Here is a 17,680-nt window from a genome sequence, read left to right on the forward strand (position 1 = left end):
GGGGTATGGTGAAGGGTATGTGATGATGTGGGGGGTATGGTGAAGGGTATGTGATGATGTGGGGGGTATGGTGAAGGGTATGTGATGATGTCGGGGGGCTATTTTAATTCCAAAGGCCAAGGGAACTTCATCAGGATGCATAGTATCCTGGATCCATGAAATAACTGGCTTTTAAAAATAAACATCTGCCTGCCTCTATGGGAATTTAACATAGGGGTGTGTATACTTATGCCCCCTGTATTTTAAGAAAGAACATTTATTTATTTACGATACATTATTCATTCACAAATAAAATTGGTGTCCTTAAAGGTTGGATTTTTCCTCATTTGTTTAATCAAGGCATTAAGATCAAATTCCAAAAGATGAATTTTTTTATTCCTCTTTTTAGTCAACTTCAGCACGGGTGTATTCACTTATGCTGAGCACTGTACATGCAGTATGGACTTGCAGTATAAGCTTTTATATTTGGGGATGGCAAATATGAGAAAATAGCAGTAGAAAGGGGCAAATTATGAGGTTAAGCACACTCACACAACTACAGGCTGACAATAATGACATATCAAAAACCTTATTTTTCTCTCTTTCGCTCAATTAATATATCACAGCCTAATTAAGTTAGATTCCTTTGCACGTAGGGCTCGTTTTCACATGAAAAGAAAGCCCTGCTAAATGACCATTCCTGCTTTCTTTCCCACAATACCCATCCCCCACGTCGGCTTCTCGCTCTTTCATTCCTGCCTGTTAACGCAGCCCTCACTGGGCATGCGGGAAGTGAGTGAGACGGTGGATGGGGGCGCTGCAGAGTCGCACAGGCCGGTCCCTGTGATACAATCTACCGAGAGAGGGGGGTGAAGGAAAAAAACCAACTGGGTCGGTTGCTCTTTGTTTCTGGCTAGGAGGAAAACCGAGAGACGTTGCAACCGGCGAGGATTTCAACATCAGCGTTCACCATCCGTGTAAGTCAGCTATAAATTGGGTTATTAGTTGAAGAGTTTTGTCTGTGTTTTACGCTGCTATTAAGAGGATGCGTGTGCTTGTATACGGTGTGGGCTTTTTTCTGTTGTTGAGAAAAAAGACCGACATTACAGTAGCGCTGCTGTGGCGCGACTGTGCAATGAATGGAAATTGTTTTTGGAAATGTGCTTAGAGCGGAGCACTGAGCCAAGGGTACGGGAGGCGCGTTGGATCAATCAGCCACAGCGATGAGGGATGCTTTAACCTTTCACATGTCGCCGCATCTGCACAAACATCTCGAAAAACAACACCGTTTTGTGCCTAATTGGCCTGGGAGAGCATGGCCGGCTAGGCTAACACAACTAGCTCGCTAGCATGCTAAGTACCGTCAGCAGCCAGCTTATGTTGTGGTATCAGTACGGGCTTTTACCTAGCTAGCTAGCAAGCTAGCCTGAGTCGGGCTGGTGCTCTTTGTCGCTTTACCAACAATTTTTAGTGTCGTTTTACGGTTGAACCAGGTGTCCAGCGAATGTCAGGAAACTCGTGTTACATTATGTATAACGGGAGCTTCAAATGATGGGTTTACTGTTTTCTGTCGGACATAATGTAACTATTAAATTCGTCTAGGCCTGGCTACCGTTGGTGAAGCTACCAATGCTAATAATAGCTAGCCTAACTGTTATTTGTTTGTAACATAAATGTAAACATTGTAACAGCTGGACCGACACACAGGTTTTACTTTGACAAACTGTTCTCTCAATATGTTTTTAGTAGTCGTCTGTGTTTGTATCAGCAGGGGTTGGAGCTAGTTGAATAGAGACTCGTATACATATTTTTTGAGCATACTTCTGACCCATAAAGTGACAGTTTAGATTCAGTTGTCCCCCCAAGGGGGGTCCTTTTGAGGGGGTCTCCAGCAAAAAGTCGAACTATTTAATTTCACTCTAACTCCATCCATAAGTAACACAATGGCTACACGTATGGCTATTTTGGATATGAGATTCATACACTTTCTTTAATTAATAAATAAATAAAAAATCTAAAAAGCAAAAATCCTGTCAGATGTACAAAATAATCTTATCAAATGGGGGTCCTTGGTCTAATTTGTGTCAGTTTTAAGGGAACCTTGATGTTTGTGAACCATATGTTTAGATGACCTCTTGGAGACTGTGTGTGTGTGAGAAGCTCACACATCCTTAAGTGGCTGGCTTGTTGCTTACAAGTCAGATATGTGGTATCAGTGATGTGAATAAAATGTTTTTTTTCCATTGAGCAATCTGTCACAGTTTGAATTAACCACGGTTAAGGATCGGGCATATTTGGAAGGATGGTGCACCACAAAGACATAACATTTTTTTTTTTTTATCAGTTGTGGTTTAGATGTTTTGGTTTAGATCACACAACAACATCAGGGGTGGGTGGGTGTGTGTGTGTGTGTGTGTGTGTTTTCACTCTGAAAAGCACCAAACGGTACATTTGAAAAACACTGTAGCATCACATTCCCTTTTGACTTAACATTTACAAATGGAGGTTATGGAGAGTTACTTTTTCAGTTCACCGGCAACTAGGGCTGCACAATCAATCGCAATTTTTTTCAAAATCGCAATATGGACTAGTGTAATATCCAAATTGCAGGCTGGGGTGCAATATTTGTAAATGGCAAAATATGTGTCAAACCATCCAAGTACTGTGGTGCTGAGACGTCCAAGCCTACACACCGTATCATACACTACGGAAAACATCTTTGTTTCGTACAGATCCTTGGAAAAAATCACACTATAATCATTTACATTTTTAAATTTTAACATTTTTCAATGAAAATGAGAAAAATCATACAAAAATTATATTAAAAATATATTTCTTCCTATATCGTGAATCATATGGCAATCACAATATCAGTCAAAATAATCACAATTAGATGTTTTCCTCATATCATGCAGCCCTACCGACAACGAGGGCTGCTCGATTATGGTGGAAAAAATCATCACAATTATTTTGGTATATTTGGTGAAGTCGGGATTATTTAACACGATTACTCATTGACTTTTGGAAAGATGTTGCATTTATTGAACTTAAAAGAAAAGTTAAACAAATCAACAGTGAAAACACCTTGATCTGTGACATAGAACTTTTTTTTTTCTCATACAGAACACGAGACAAATTAAGAGTTCACTTGCACAACGTAATGTGCAAAAGTATTTTCTCAATTACATTGTTTTTATGATCGTTAGGAAATGAAATGGTGATCAGAATGACAAATTAAACGCCATCCTGTTTATTCTGTTGATTAATGTTAGGTAACCTTGTTGTAGAATTTGTGCTTCTGAATAAAATGATTCATTCTTCTAATTTGGCCTTCTTAGCGATAAATTAAAAATTTTTTATTTAAATTTTTTTTTTTCTCCGATTCGGGAAAAATATGAATTACAATTTAGAGCACATGGTGCATCACCACAAGCCTGTAAACACAGAGGCTTCAATGAATACAGGAACTTAAGTACATACTGGCCATTTAAGTACAGTAGACTACCAAAAATAGTGACATATAACACAGAACTAAATCTGGCCCTGATACAGGCTTTATCTGGACTAAATATGGCCCTGATACAGGCTTTATCTGGACTAAATCTGGCCCTGATACAGGCTTTATCTGGACTAAATCTGGCCCTGATACAGGCTCTATCTGGACTAAATATGGCCCTGATACAGGCTCTATCTGAACTCATTTTAACATGTCTTTACATCAATAAAACATATTAATGTCAAATGCTTTCAATTAAGGAATTCAAGGGGGGAAAAAAGTCATTTAAAAATTAAATCGCGAGCAGGTGTGAATCGAGATTGCGATTTTATAACGATTTATGGTGCAGGCCTAATGCACATAAGGAGCAACAAGACACACAGACAATTAAAAGAAATCTGAACAAATAGTCGACACAGATTCTATTTGTTGTCTGACTCTTCTAAACCAGACTCCCATACACACAGCGGGAGTTTTACAGCAGTGTGTATTTAAAATAGGGCTGTCCTCGACTAAAGAAATTCTTAGTCGACTAACACTTATACGATTTTGTCGACTAATCGATTAGTTGATTTAATTGTCAGAGCTGTGCGCTTTGAGAGGTGGTTAAGACTAGAAAAGCACAATATAAATGTAGTTAATTAACCATCTGTAAAACTGAGTTTCTCCACAATTAATCCTGCAAAAGCACCACTTTAAATCTTGTGTTTACCATAAATGTGCTCAGAAGTTTCTTGGAATTAAGTAATTAAGCATGAATAAGCATAAATAAATAAATAAATGACTTATCGACTAAAGAAATCTTAGTCGACTAAGACCAAAACGACCGATTAGTCGACTAATGGACTAAGAGGTGGCAGCCCTAATTTAAAACGCACTGCTTTTAAATACACACAACAGGGCTAAATGTAATCATTTTGCCATTCTTTATATGTGTACTGTAAGCGTCGCCGGTTACTTATTTTTCACAGGATTGGTTTGAAATTTGTACTGAACATCCAAGAAACCTGTAGGATAATTTTCAATGTGTAAATAATTGTCGCTGACTGTTTTTACAGTAATCAAATTAGTAAAATATTTTTTTACCCAAACAAAGAATCTTTTAAAATATAATATCTCCACTAGTTTTCACTTTCTTGCAACCACATTTAGATTCTGTGTACTAAGTATTACAAGTTCTATCACATCTAGAAGTTATTTGGTTCCGAGCTAAAATAAACAACAAATTAGCACGCAGCGTGTTTGTACCAAGATCTAATAATGCTGCTGATTGGCTGTCTAACGTTACACATCGTAGAGACACGAAGGAACAACTCTACGTTACACAGAGACAGGACTCGCGTGCTAGGAGCTGGAAAATAAATACAAAGATGTGTGCCGTAATGTGCAATGTTGTCATTTCTTTTGTTAAAATGGATTTTATAAAATAGGTTTTGAAAAAAGTATCGTCCAGGAACTGGTATTGAAGTCACTGTGTTCAGTGTTTCCTCTAGGATTTTTTTTTTTTTTAGCAGTGGGGGCAGGTCCAAACACCAAATTTGGTTTCGGACTATGTAACAAATTTGAGTATGCAGCACAGGCTACTCCATAATTTGGAATTGAAGCAGTACTGCGGTGTAAATAAACAAACATGCATGCTTTTCTGGTCCCGGATGGATTCTGGACATTGCCTTAATTCAGGGTTTCTGCCGGGTCTTAAAAAGTCTTACATTAGTATTGTGTTAAAGCGTTAAAGCTACAGTGCATGGTTTCTGTCGTCCCCAGGAGGAATTCTAAGTAATGACAACAACACTGTAGGCACATCACAGGATACAGGCCTTCCTTGACCGCGCACTGTGTTAAATGTAGCGATATAGGTCTTAAATTTCATTCATAATGCTCTTAAAAAGGTCTTAAAAGTCTTAAATTTGACTCTGTTGTCCTCTCTCTTCACAGGGGTACTTTCTGCTGCCACACACTCCGTTTCCCCTGAGAGATGTCCACTCCTGACCCCCCGATGGGAGGGACACCTCGGCCTGGACCCTCCCCAGGCCCGGGGCCATCTCCGGGAGGCATGATGGGTCCGAGCCCTGGTCCCTCTCCAGGCTCAGCCCACAGCATGATGGGGCCGAGCCCGGGCCCTCCTGGATCTGGACACCCCCACCCTCCACAGGGACCCTCAGGATATCCTCAGGACAACATGCACCAAATGCACAAAGTACGAAACTGTTTTTTTATTCATTTCTGTCCCCTTTAGAGCTGGGTAGCAACACATTTTGATACCAGTACCGTGAATTCAATACTCCGGTACCTACCATTGACAACAAAAATTAACCATTAACAGCCACCGGCGTACATGGTAAGCCACAAAACGCCGTAAAGTCTACGACGTGGAACGTTAGACAGCCAATCAGCAGCATCATTAGATCATGCTGCGTGCTTATTGGCTCACTGACGCTGATGAGATTTACTCCCTAATAGGGCTGAACGATGTGGGCAAAAAAATGAAATTGCGATTTTCCTTCCAGATATTGCGGATACAGATTCTATCGTAGCAGATATTGAAAGATTATGGAATCTGTAAAATAAAATAATGGAACGTCTTGTGAATATCTTGAAATCAACATTTTTTTTTTTATTTTAAAAAACAGTAAATATAATAATGAAAAGAGGAATAGAAACCGCTATAACAAATGTTTCACCAAACACCCCCTCTTTCCCCTTTCCCCCCCCCCTCCTCTCTTTTCACCTTACAGCCCTACCATAACATTTAACTAACACCTATATTACACTATTCTTTTCGAACTGACACACAAGTACCAAGTACTAGTATAAACCGAATGAACACCGGCAAGAATCAATTACAGTAGACATTTCTTATACTTTTTAATCACAAGGAAGCCATGCATGAGAAGGGAATGCCCGACGACCCCCGCTACGCCCAAATGAAGGGCATGGGCATGAGACCAGGGGGACACAGTGGGATGGGACCCCCTCCGAGCCCCATGGACCAACATTCCCAAGGTAACACCCCATAATATGTGTGTTTAATGTATCCTGCGTTGCAAGTTCTAGAGAGATGAAACTGTGAAAGATGATTTTGGGGCATTTTTCAAGCCTTTATTTGAAGAGACAGTAAGACGGAGGGAAAAATGAGAAAGGGCCTGAGGTCGGAGGTCGAACCCGCGGCGCGTCAAGCACTCTACACGGGCCCGCTCCACCAGGTGAGCTAACCAGGCGCCCAAGAGATGAAACTTGAGGAGATACATTCTCGTGTTCTTACTATCTCAACAATATCTACCAGACCAGACGCAGATTTCGGGGCCTCGTTTTGGCTCCACTTAAACGCCCGCGCTGCTCTCTGGTGCTCCGAAACGGACGGTACAGGCAACAGAAATGTCACTGCATACGCGCGTGGTAGGTTTTTACATTTTTCTTTATTCGAGGACAGAAGACGAGCGGTCGAAGCAACACTCCAAAAAGCGATATTACAAAATTTTTGAATTTATAAATAGATTCATTTATATTACATTACTTAGGACCCCCAAGACAAATGAAAACTCATTTCAAGCACCAAAACAAATGAGTGTAGGATTGTTTTCACATGAGACTGGTGAAATATTTCTGCTTCAGGGCCAAATTATCATTGGGCGTCACTATACAGAAAACTGAGTTTGTTCTGAACATTTTGATGTTATATGCAAATACCCTAAAGAGAATTTAAAGAAGAAAGAGAAGAAAAAGGCCCTTAGACCTCCAGAGGGTTAACATTACACTTGGCAGCAGGTAACGTTAGCCTACTGTGCCACCTATTTTTAAAATAATCTCATCTTATTTTTTAAGTACTTTATCTTATTCAGGCACTGTCATTAAAAGTACTTTTAGGACTGCTTTAAAGGCATGCTTTAATTGGTAAAAAAAAAAAAAACACAATACCCAACCCTAGTCAAGATGCAGGGTTGAAGTTAAAATTAAGGATGTAACTGAAAAGAACAGGAAGAACAGGTGTGCTGTGTGTTTGAACCCATCCAGCGGTTTTCTTTTTTTGTTGGCCTGGCAGCTTTTTTAGAGCAGTAGGAGGACAACGGCAGGGACGGGGAACGGGGTTGTGGGGTCTTCCCCTTTCACAGAACAACAACAAAAAAAAAAAAAAGGAATGAGTGTAAGGTATGTGAATGAGGCCCAGGGGTTAAAATATTATCAAATATAAAAAATAATATATTTCATTATGAAAGTACTCTTTAAGCTCAATGCTTGAACAATTTTTTTTGCATACCCAGCATGCATCTGTTCTTTGTTTCCCTAGTTTTTATACAACTTTAAGTTACATTGTTGGAGGGAGCCTGAGACCCAAAATATTCAGTGACATAGACTGCTTTTGTAATTGTTGTGCATTTGACAATAAATAACTTGAAACTAGATCCTGAAATTAGCACGCCAGTGTAGGCACCAACCAAATTGCCTCCTTTAGTGTGCAGTATTGAAAAATGCCTTGTCATTCAATACCAGATTTTAATACCTAAGGGAGCAAATCTCATCAGCGTCAGTGGGCCATTAAGCACGCAGCATGCTTCTACCAAAATCTGATAATGTCTGTGATTGGCTGTCTAACGTTACACGTTGCAGAGACACGCAGGAAAAGCTACGTTGAAAAATAAATAAAAAGATTTGTGCCGTAATGTTGTAATGTCTTTTTGTTACAATGGATTTTATAAAATTGTTATCAACAAAAGCGCCCACTTCGTTTAAATAGCAAATGCACCTGCGCCCATCTTTGCGCTCATGGGCGTGCTGGTCTTACAGGGAGGTGTGTTCAGGTGCATTCTGGGAGTATTGCTATCTTGAGGTAATGGGAAGTGATTGCGCCATTGACCAACAAAAACCTGGTCTAAAGTCAATAACGCAGTGTTTCATTGTTATTTTAACAGCAAATTAGTAAAATGCTCGTGCATAGTGCGCGCACACTATGCTTGTTACACACACAGGGACGCACAGCAGCACACACACACACACAGGGACGCGCAGCAGCACACACACACACACAGGGACGCGCAGCAGCACACACACACACATGCAGAAGATTACAAATAAAAATATGACTGTGTAAATCCTCCATAACAGCAATGCTCCAAGGTCCAAGGCGCCTGGCTTTTAAAGGGAATGGGAGATGATCTCTGATTGGTTGATTGCATGTTACGCCCAAAACACACCTCTGATTAATGAAGACACTAAGGACAACCCTTTAGAACCAGGCGCCCGGCTCACAGAGACCCTTTTTACTGCCGTCAAACTAGCAAAAGTGGATTTGGACACGCCCTAAACACACCTGCGCCAGGCGCTCCACACCGTGTGCTTAGATCGTTAAAATAGGGCCCATAATCATATACAAAACATTGAACCACAATGCTTGAACAGTGTTTTTGACGTACCCATCATGCATCTGTTCTGTGTTCCCCAGGTTACCCCTCTCCGTTGGGAGGCTCAGAGCACGCACCCAGCCCTGTCCCAGCCAACGGCCCTCCCTCTGGCCCCATGATCCCCGGAGGTCCCTCTGGCCCCGGTGCTGGCCCTATGGAGGGCAGCGGGGACCCTAACCAGGGGATGGGTCAACCTAACCGCGGGGGTCCCCAGGGTCCGGGTGGACCCGGCGGCGCGGGCGGTGGACCCGGCGGTGCAGGCGGACCCGCTCCGTTCAACCAGAACCAGTTGCACCAACTCAGGGCTCAGATTATGGCCTACAAGATGCTGGCCCGCAGCCAGCCCTTACCAGAGCACCTGCAGATGGCCGTGCAGGGGAAGAGGCCCATGCCCGGGATGCAGCAGCAGCCGATGCCCAACATGCCGCCTTCTACGGGGCCCGGAGGTGGGCCTGTGGGTGGGCCTGTGGGTGGGCCGGGACCAGCTCAGGCCAACTACAACAGACCACACGGTGAGCTGAGGGAACCCTCTTGTGTGCCTCTTAACAGAATTGTATCCAAACAAATGTGTAACATAAACTTTAAACTAGGGCTGTGCAATTCACTTCAATCAAATTTTTTTTTATCACGATTTTGGCTCCTAACGATCACAAAAACAATGTAATTGAGAAAAACTATATTTTGGACATTACGTTTCGCAAGTAAACTTATTTTTCTCTTGTGTTCTGAATTAAAAAAACTACTTAAAATGGAAAAAGTATTAAGAAATTTCAACAGTTTTTGTTTTCACTGTTGATTTCTTTAACCGTTTCACTGTTTTTTGTCAATGCGTAATTGCGTAAAAATAGTCGTGATTTCAATATTGACCAAAATAATTGCGATTTATGTTTTTCTTTCTTCCCATAATGCAGCAGCCCTACTTTAAACAAAGAAAGCAGAATATTGAATGACTCAGCAGAGACACCTGGTGGCTGAAAATGAATTTATTATTATTATTACCTCTCCCAATATGTACCAATGACGTGAAAAATCAAACTGTTCTTCTTGTATTAGGCATGGTAGGTCCTAATATGGCGCCTCCTGGACCTGCAGGAGTTCCCCCAGGTATGCAAGGCCCGCCTACCAACGGACCCCCTAAATCATGGCCTGAAGGTAAACCCGGTGCTCGCCTCAGTCAGCTCTGTGTATGTTGATTCCATTCAGTGGTGGAAGAAGCATTCACATCCTTTACTTAAGTAAAAGCACTGTAAAAATACTCTGTTACAAGTAAAAGTCCTGCATTGAAAATGTTCAAGTAAAAGTATTTAAATATCATCAGGAAAATGTACTTGTGGTGCGTTCTTTTTGTCTTGTAATCACGACTAGTAGCTCGAGTGTGACGTCCCATCCATGTCGAAAAACGAATAACCGCGGGGTTGTTGCGTTCTGTTTGTCACACAATACTACGAGTCGGAGAAAAGATGGGTTTTTGTAACATTTTTAGTAACATTTAGGATTCTATTCACCCAGTTATTGACATATTACACACATATATTTCACAGTTTGATACATGAAAATTACGTTTTGATTAACGTTAACGGTAGGCTACTGCTCTGCTTTCTGCTCAAGACTCGGCTTAAAGCCATTGTTGTCATAGCAACCGAGCGTCTCTAGCCAACTTCAGCTGCACAAGCTACAAAATAACTAATTGGGTGGTTTTTAAATCTAAAAAAAAAAAGAAACAAAAATAATAAAAAAAAAAAAAAAAATTTTTTTTTTAAAAAAAAAAAAAAAAAAAAAAAAAATAAATATAAAAAAAAAAAAAATTTAAATTTAATATTAAAAAAAAAAAAAAAAAAAAAAAAAAAAAAAAAAAAAAAAAAAATAACTATTATTAATTAAAAAAAAAAAAAAAAAAAAAAAAAAATAAATAATTAAAAAATATATATTATTTTAAAATAAAAAAAAAAAAAAAAAAAAAAAAAAAAAAAAAAAATAATAAATTTTTTATATTTAAATAAAAATAAAACTAAAAAAAATTTATAAAAAAATATATATAAAAAATTATTTAAATTATAAAAAAAAAAAAAAAAAATAAAAAAAATATAAAATACATTTTAATAAAAAAAAAAAAAAAAAAAAACAAAAAAACAAAAAAAAAAAATGCCTATAGGTAGCAGTATACAGCTATGTTTAACTCCTAATAAGACTGTAGAGACATGCCTATAGGTAGCAGTATACAACGCATGTTTAACTCCTAATAAGACTGTAGGGACATGCCTATAGGTAGTATATACAGCTGCATATGTTTAACTCCTAATAAGACTGTAGAGACATGCCTATAGGTAGCAGTATACAGCGCTATGTTTAACTCCTAATAAGACTGTAGAGACATGCCTATAGGTAGCAGTATACAGCGCTATATTTAACTTCTAATAAGACTGTAGAGACATGCCTATAGGTAGCAGTATACAGCGCTATGTGTACGACTTCTTCATTTGGTTACAACAAAGACAAAAGTGTTTAAAATTGTAGAAAACCACAATGTTTACTACGTGTGATGCAACGTAGCCATCTTTGAAAGTGAGCTCGGGGTCCTCTGAGTTCAGACGACTTGACCAGTCGTATATACGACCTCGGGGGCGTTCTTTATGCAACTTCCGGTTCGTAACTCCGGAAAACGACTCGTAGATCGACTTCGGTGGACAAAAAGAACGCACCATTAAAGTATTACAAGTAAAAGTACTCTATGCTGAAAACTCCTCCCATTGTAGAACAAGTAAAGGATCCAACCAGTTGTGTATTTAATGGTCTAATCATCTCAGCTGGACTTATAGGCCTTTATATTGTTGACTAGTTTCAAACATCAGATTTTATAAACTACATGTGTTTTGTGTGCAAAAATCTTAACTTGTAAAGTAACTAAAGCTGTAACAGATGAATGTAGCGGAGTAACTAAAGTAACTAGTAACTAAAGCTGTAACAGATGAATGTAGTGGAGTAACTAAAGTAACTAGTAACTAAAGCTGTACCAGATGAATGTAGTGGAGTAACTAAAGTAACTAGTAACTAAAGCTGTAACAGATGAATGTAGTGGAGTAACTAAAGTAACTAGTAACTAAAGCTGGAACAGATGAATGTAGTGGAGTAACTAAAGTAACTAGTAACTAAAGCTGTACCAGATGAATGTAGTGGAGTCACTAAAGTAACTAGTAACTAAAGCTGTACCAGATGAATGTAGTGGAGTCACTAAAGTAACTAGTAACTAAAGCTGTACCAGATGAATGTAGTGGAGTAGTCCAATAAAGTCCAATATTTCTCTCTGAAATGTAGCGGAGTAGAAGTAGAAAGTGGCATGAAAAGAAAAGACTCAAGTAAAGTACAAGTAGCTCAACATTTGTACTTAAGTACATAGTACTTGAGTAAATGTATTTAGTTACATTCCACCACTGATTACATTACGTTACATGTCATTTAGCTGACGCTTTGCTGCTTTCAACCTTGAAGGTACAAACTCCGGTCAGCAAGAAATAAGTTCCAGCACATGAGCTTCAAATAATAAGAACTGCAGAGAGCCACGCGTGTCGATACGCACACGCAGCGTAACGCCACCTCTTCTGGTTCCTCTCTTCCAGGGCCGATGGTGAATGCTGCGGCCCCGTCAAACCCTCCCCAGAAGCTGATCCCACCTCAGCCCACGGGCAGACCTTCGCCCGCTCCTCCCTCAGTTCCCCCCGCTGCTTCCCCAGTAATGCCGCCTCAGACGCAGTCCCCGGGACAGCCTGCCCAGCCCCCTCCCATGATGCTTCACCAGAAGCAGAACCGCGTAACCCCCATCCAAAAGCCCCGTGGGCTGGACCCAGTGGAGATCCTCCAGGAGAGGGAGTACAGGTGAGACAGGGCGGGGGAAAACTAGGGCTGCTCGACTATGGAAAAAAAACATAATCAAGATTATTTCAGTCACTATTGAAATCACGATAATTTGACACGATTACTTGTTAACTTCTGGAAAGAGGTTGCAATTATTGAACTTAAAAAACAGTGGAAAAAGTTAAATAAATCAACAGTAAAAAAAACCGCATACATCTGTGAAATTTGCCTTAATACTTTTCCTATTTAAACTTTATTTTTTCATTCAGAACACAAGAGAAATTAAGAGTTTACTTGCAAAACGTAATGAGCTAAATAATTATTTTTCTCGATTATTCTGTTTTAGTGATCGTTGGGAGCCAAAATCATAATCACGATTACATTTTGATTAATTGCACAGCCCTAGGGAAAACGCAATAAAGTACACTGTTGTGTTCCATCATCTGCATTTATCTAACAGCGGTTATGTTGGTATTTACACACATTTAACAACTATGCCACTAAAAACCATAAAACCCAGTTAAAGGGCACCCTGATTATTCATAATTGAAGTTAACGTTAACTACACCATACTTTTTTGTTTGTTGTTTCTATGATGGCAAGTATTTTGCTGTCGCTGAAACACCGGGTGCAACTTAAAGTGCTCATATTATGCTTTTTGTCTTTTTCCCTTTCCTTTATTGTGTTATATATATTTTGTGCATGTTATACATGTAGGTTTACAAAGTGAAAAAGCCCAAAGTCCCCCAAAGGGACTTACCATCTCCAACAGAAAACACTGTTCACCAACTGCTCCAAACAGCTCTATTGTAGTCCAGCCTTTACTTCAGAGACAAACGTGGTCACTTTGTAACACACGTTATAATGCTCGCCTAGCTGCTAGCGTAGCACGCCCTCACACTCTGCTTCTGACTGGCTAGTAGTCCTTACCTAGCTACTGTCAGGGCACACCCTCATACTCTGCTTCTGACTGGCTAGTAGTCCTTACCTAGCTACTGTCAGGGCACACCCTCATACTCTGCTTCTGACTGGCTAGTAGTCCTTACCTAGCTACTGTCAGGGCCCGCCCTCATACTCTGCTTCTGACTGGCTAGTAGTCCTTACCTAGGTACTGCACATGTGCGACTCCCAACAAAGATGGAACAGAAGTGAGATGTCTCACTCTGTAGCTAAAACTGAGAGCTCAACACACAGGGTGAAAAGAGGAGCTGCAGCAATGTCTAGTACAAGACAAATATGGTGTTTTTTGATAATTAAACCATATAAACCTATTCTGATATAACCTCTAAATACAATTATGAACATAATATGAGCACTTTAAGCTATGTCTGTGCCTTACATGTGACACACAGTGGCATTTGCCCGTCAGCGGCACACTACCCCTCCAGTGCTGACAGGCTATTCTCGTAACGTGTTACCAATCAGGCGGGACATGGAGCGAAACTACAAAGGTGGGGACTTCAGACGGGTTGCATCAGGGCCAAAGAAGCACAATTTAAAAGGAATTTGATTGATTCCGATAATGATAAAAAAAGCTGAATATCGCAGCCGATAATCGGCCAGGCCGGCAAAAACTGTGTGACACAAAGCTCTTGGTCACAAAGATAAGTTTTGAACCGGTGTGGAGTTTTATCAGAGAAGTTCTTCTACCATTACAATTATTTTTGCCTTGTAATTGTGGATGATCGGCCAGAAGGAGGACAACAGTGGTTTGGAATATAATGATTTTGACATGTATTCTTCAGGCTACAGGCGCGTATTGCTCACCGTATCCAGGAGCTGGAGAACCTGCCGGGCTCTCTGGCCGGTGACCTGCGCACCAAGGCCACCATCGAGCTCAAGGCCCTGAGGCTGCTTAACTTCCAGAGACAGGTAACCATGAAGTTTAGTGAAGGATAGACATCTGTCGCACATTTGGAACCTCTGCTTATTAAATCCCCCTCCAGCATCACGGTTCTGTCATTGTTTTCCCCTGTGGCGTAGACGCAGTATTCAACATGTCCACTTTCTTTGTTGTGCCCACAGCTGCGTCAGGAGGTGGTTGTTTGCATGCGACGTGACACTGCTTTGGAAACGGCCCTCAACGCCAAGGCCTACAAGCGCAGCAAACGGCAGTCTCTACGCGAAGCCCGCATCACCGAGAAGCTGGAGAAACAGCAGAAGATTGAACAGGAACGTAAACGTCGTCAGAAACACCAGGTGGGAACCGATTCCTGTGGGTGGTTTATAGCAGGGTGAAGGCATTCTGTTGGCTGGTTTGTAGCAGTCCTTGATCGTACCTAACTAAAAGTCCTACTTTTAGACATTTGCGGCTTTCTGTTTGGTGCTGGAGGGAGCGCACCCATTGGTAGTTGACAGTGTTCACGTGAATAAACTTTACTACAAAGTCTGAAAACGCACGATAATATCAAACACGTTTGATTTTGTTGGAACGTCCAGACAGGAAAAAGACTGACTTGGACTGAGTTTTATGACCACCTTACACTGACCGGTTGAGACGACAGGAGCCCACTCCAATTATAGCAAGACTCCCGGGATTTCATCCTGATATTGGAAATTAGTCTGAGCCAATGGAATCGCTTGAAAAGTGGTTTGGTGTAAGGTCGGCATAAGTCGTTACTGAAGAAGGCAGAACTACAACGGTAATGTTTCTTAATAGGGCTGGGCAATATATCGATAATATATCAATATCGATATTAGGGCTGGGAAAAAAATCGATTTGATTTAAAAATCGAGTTGGTAGGTCAAATCGATTCATTTTTTTTTTTTTTCAGTCCAAATACAGTATAAATAATTTGGATGTTTAACAATCTTTGTTGCACACTGCACAGTGACTTTTCAGTTAGAGAAAGGGTTTGCCTGTGCAATTTTTTTTATGTTGATGCACTTTAATTAAATACAATAAATATATATTTTTAAAATATATTTACAGTTCGCAGTTATTTTGTTTTAAATGGAAGGGGGTAAAAATCGAATCGTAAATCGAGTTTTTTAGGGGAAAAATTGCCCAGCTCTAATCGATATAAAGTATGAGGTTTGATATCGTCTAAGATTTTGGATATCGCAATATCGTGGTATGACACAAGTGTTGTCTTTTCCTGGTTTTAAAGGCTGCATTACAGTAAAGCGATGTCATTTTCTGAGCACACCAGACTGTTGCCTTTACCCACATAATTATTATATCAACATAGCTGGTGATTATTTATCAGGAATCTCATTGTGTGCATATTTTGTGAAAGCACCAATTGTCAACCCTACAATAACGATATTGAGGTATTTGATCAAAAATATCGGGATATTTGATTTTCTCCATGTCGCCCAGCTCCATTTCTGCAAAGACTGAAAACATAATGTTTAAAAAAGAGAAACTAACAACGGCTTCAGTTCTGTTCACAGTATTTCTAGAAGCTAATAACTGTGGTGGCTTTTTGTGGGTCTTTTCTGTTGATAGGAATACCTCAACAGCATCCTGCAGCACGCCAAGGATTTCAAGGAGTACCACCGCTCCATCACGGCGAAGCTCCAGAAGGCCACCAAGGCCGTCGCCACCTATCACGCCAACACCGAGCGCGAGCAGAAGAAAGAGAACGAGCGCATTGAGAAGGAGAGAATGCGGAGGCTGATGGTGAGACTCGAATCTACAACCCAGACGCCTAAATGCAATAATAAGTGTGTGTTTGCTATTCAGCGTCGAACATGTCTGTGAATCTTCCCCAGGCTGAAGATGAAGAAGGCTACCGTAAACTCATCGACCAAAAGAAAGACAAGCGCCTGGCCTACCTGCTGCAGCAGACGGACGAGTACGTGGCCAACCTCACTGAGCTGGTGCGCGCGCACAAAGCCGTGCAAGCTCTCAAAGAGAAGAAAAAGAAGAAGAAAAAGAAGGTAAATGTTTATCATTGGCATTGCATCTCTTTGTAAGTTTAAATTCCCTTTTGCTTTTCATCTACTTAAAATGTTCCTTCATGTTTTCAGAAGCCAGAGACTATGGAGGGTGGCGCTCCCGCCCTGGGACCTGATGGAGAGGTGAGGAACTACTTAAATAAGATGTCATTTCTTTAAAGGGCAACTACGGAATTTTTCAACCTGAAGCCTATTTTCCCACGTTTTTGTGTGACTGATGGGGACAACTATCTTTGAAATTGGTCCGGTATTAAGAAAGAAACAAGCTGCAATGCAATTGTGCACCTTCAGGTTCTGACCACTAAAAGTTCTGTTGTTGACAGACTCAGATTATTATTCTAAGTGTCTGACAACATTACAGAAAGGATCCCTACAGAGGTAGACCTTTTTGATTAAGAAGTAATGCCTTTTTGTTTAACCAGAAATGGCTCGGCAACTGCCATTGCCAAACTCACTAGACTCCATTTAAATAAACAGTAATTTTATCAACGTAAAACAGACTTCATTCAAAGTCGACAGAAACGAAATAAAACTGTCAAAACCCGTCTTGGTTCATCTCTCCACTGCTCCAACAATCACCCCTCTGGTTTGGTTGAAATAAACCCTTAATTCACCCATTTACATGTGGAGATATGCTGGCTCTATACACGCTAAAAGTCCTGATTATTTACATGGAGTCTGGTGGAGATATACTGGCTCTATACACCCTAAAAGTCCTGATTATTTACATGGAGTCTGGTGGAGATATGCTGGCTCTATACACCCTAAAAGTCCTGATTATTTACATGGAGTCTGGTGGAGATATGCTGGCTCTATACACGCTAAAAGTCCTGATTATTTACATGGAGTCTGGTGGAGATATGCTGGCTCTATACACGCTAAAAGTCCTGATTATTTACATGGAGTCTGGTGGAGATATGCTGGCTCTATACACCCTAAAAGTCCTGATTATTTACATGGAGTCTGGTGGAGATATGCTGGCTCTATACACGCTAAAAGTCCTGATTATTTACATGGAGTCTGGTGGAGATATGCTGGCTCTATACACCCTAAAAGT

General features: G+C 40.5%; 1 protein-coding gene across 4 annotated transcripts in view; it reads left to right on the forward strand.

Moving 5' to 3' along the window:
• Positions 1 to 746: 746 nt before the first annotated feature.
• The window catches only part of smarca4a (SWI/SNF related, matrix associated, actin dependent regulator of chromatin, subfamily a, member 4a), a 37,779-nt gene continuing 20,845 nt past the window's right edge, over positions 747 to 17,680 (forward strand). For 3 of the 4 annotated variants that reach the window (XM_039824715.1, XM_039824716.1, XM_039824717.1), the window contains exons 1-9: positions 6,349 to 6,478; positions 8,913 to 9,383; positions 9,925 to 10,023; positions 12,486 to 12,741; positions 14,466 to 14,592; positions 14,746 to 14,919; positions 16,172 to 16,345; positions 16,438 to 16,605; positions 16,696 to 16,746. In XM_039824715.1, the coding sequence (XP_039680649.1) occupies positions 6,358 to 6,478; positions 8,913 to 9,383; positions 9,925 to 10,023; positions 12,486 to 12,741; positions 14,466 to 14,592; positions 14,746 to 14,919; positions 16,172 to 16,345; positions 16,438 to 16,605; positions 16,696 to 16,746 (1,641 nt within the window). In that variant the 5' untranslated portion in view covers positions 6,349 to 6,357. Of the gene's footprint in view, positions 957 to 5,410; positions 5,683 to 6,348; positions 6,479 to 8,912; positions 9,384 to 9,924; positions 10,024 to 12,485; positions 12,742 to 14,465; positions 14,593 to 14,745; positions 14,920 to 16,171; positions 16,346 to 16,437; positions 16,606 to 16,695; positions 16,747 to 17,680 lie in introns of those variants that run through there. The other variant, XM_039824718.1, reaches the window with a different exon arrangement.

Source organism: Perca fluviatilis, chromosome 15 (assembly GCF_010015445.1).
Source record: "Perca fluviatilis chromosome 15, GENO_Pfluv_1.0, whole genome shotgun sequence".
NCBI lineage: Eukaryota > Metazoa > Chordata > Actinopteri > Perciformes > Percidae > Perca > Perca fluviatilis.